Here is a 1610-nt window from a genome sequence, read left to right as displayed (position 1 = left end):
ACTGAGGCCCAGAAGGATGACAAGGTCCTCCTGTACTGGGCAGTGAGTGAGAGGCAGGGTGGGCTTGTGGCAGCACAGTGTATGGATGCTATGGTGTACACCACTCTGGACATCCTGGTGTCTCAACGGCAGCTTCCAAATGCAAACTAGATCCTATGGGAATGGAAACCTTGGATTTTTTTTTTTTTAGGACTAGGAAGGACTGCAACTACCCACCCCAGACTTGTCCCTGTGGAAGGGGAATAGGCACAGAGAGAGGAGGTGATAGGCTTTAGGATCCCCGTTGAACAACCTAGGTCTACCATATGCCTTGTAGGACTCATGCGACAGTATCCAACGACAGTTTGGGATGACATCAGTGAGACTCCAGCAGAGAGTCTAGCACAGAGGTTCTCACTGTGGGGCAGGGACCGGTTGACTCACAGCCCGAGGACGCGCCTGCCAGAGGTTGCCTGCACCTAGGGCTTCTTGTCGCTGTCCCCTCAGGCTCCTGGAACAGAAGCCCATTTCTGACTACACAACGTGAGTCAGTAGTGACTTGAATTTGTGTGTTTTTCTCTTGGCTCCACACCCACAGAGCTAGGCAGGAACTCTGAGCCAGCAATGGGAGAGAGAGAGAGAGAGAGAGAGAGAGTCCACCCTGGGCTGAACAACCCAGAATAGGGTGTTGGACAGGACTGACTGAGGAAATCCACCGGGGAACTGGAGTCAGCAGTTGGAGGTCCCGCCTTCCCCTGGTGCATATAAAAGAACCAGGTGTCTGAGGCACCCTCAGCATCTGCAGCCTCCATTGAGCAGTTCTCTCTTCTCCCTGCTCACTTGCCCACACTCTCCAGTTCCTCAGCATGACCACCTGCAGCCGCCAGTTCACCTCCTCCAGCTCCATGAAGGGCTCTTGTGGCATTGGTGGAGGCTCTAGCCGCATGTCTTCCGTCCTGGCTGGAGGATCCTGCCGGGCTCCCAGCACCTGCGGGGGCATGTCGGTTACCTCCTCTCGCTTCTCCTCTGTGGGAGCCTGTGGGATTGGAGGTGGCTACAGTGGGAGCTTCAGCAGCAGCGGTTTTGGTGGAGGACTTGGTAGTGGATTTGGTGGTCGATTTGATGGATTTGGTGGTGGTTTTGGTGCTGGTCTTGGTGGTGGTCTTGGTGATGGGCTCCTGGTGGGCAGTGAGAAAGTGACCATGCAGAACCTCAATGACCGCCTGGCCACCTACCTGGACAAGGTGCGTGCCCTGGAAGAGGCCAACAGAGACCTGGAGGTGAAGATCCGAGACTGGTACCAGAGGCAGAGGCCCACTGAGGTCAAGGACTACAGTTCCTACTTCAGGACCATTGAGGACCTGAAGAACAAGGTGGGTGGCTCTGGTGCATGAGAAGTCAGAACTACAGTGGCCTTTAACAAAGATAGTTTTAGAGATCCTTATACATAGGCAAGAAGACTAAAGACCTTTGGAGGTTAGTGGTCATAGTTATCCAGAGCAGTGGCTGGGGGTCCTTTAAGAACATCCATGCCTCAGGTGGAGACTCTTAATATTCCTGAGGGATACTTTACGCTGCAAGCTTAGCTCCTTAACTATGGGCCCAGGATAGGGGTGATGGTAGACATGAGT

At 53.9% G+C, this 1610-nt stretch overlaps 1 protein-coding gene across 2 annotated transcripts in view; it reads left to right on the top strand.

Moving 5' to 3' along the window:
- The first annotated feature begins 845 nt into the window (after nucleotides 1–845).
- Nucleotides 846–1610, top strand: part of LOC110331112 (keratin, type I cytoskeletal 16) — a 2638-nt gene continuing 1873 nt past the window's right edge. For both annotated transcript variants that reach the window (XM_021211497.1, XM_021211496.1), the window contains exon 1: nucleotides 846–1352. In XM_021211497.1, the coding sequence (XP_021067156.1) occupies nucleotides 846–1352 (507 nt within the window). The remainder of the gene's footprint in view (nucleotides 1353–1610) is intronic.

The sequence above is a fragment of the Mus pahari genome, chromosome 14 (genome assembly GCF_900095145.1).
Source record: "Mus pahari chromosome 14, PAHARI_EIJ_v1.1, whole genome shotgun sequence".
Taxonomy (NCBI): domain Eukaryota; kingdom Metazoa; phylum Chordata; class Mammalia; order Rodentia; family Muridae; genus Mus; species Mus pahari.
The sequence above is the reverse complement of the archived record's forward strand: the minus strand, read 5'-3'. Positions and strand labels throughout refer to the sequence as shown.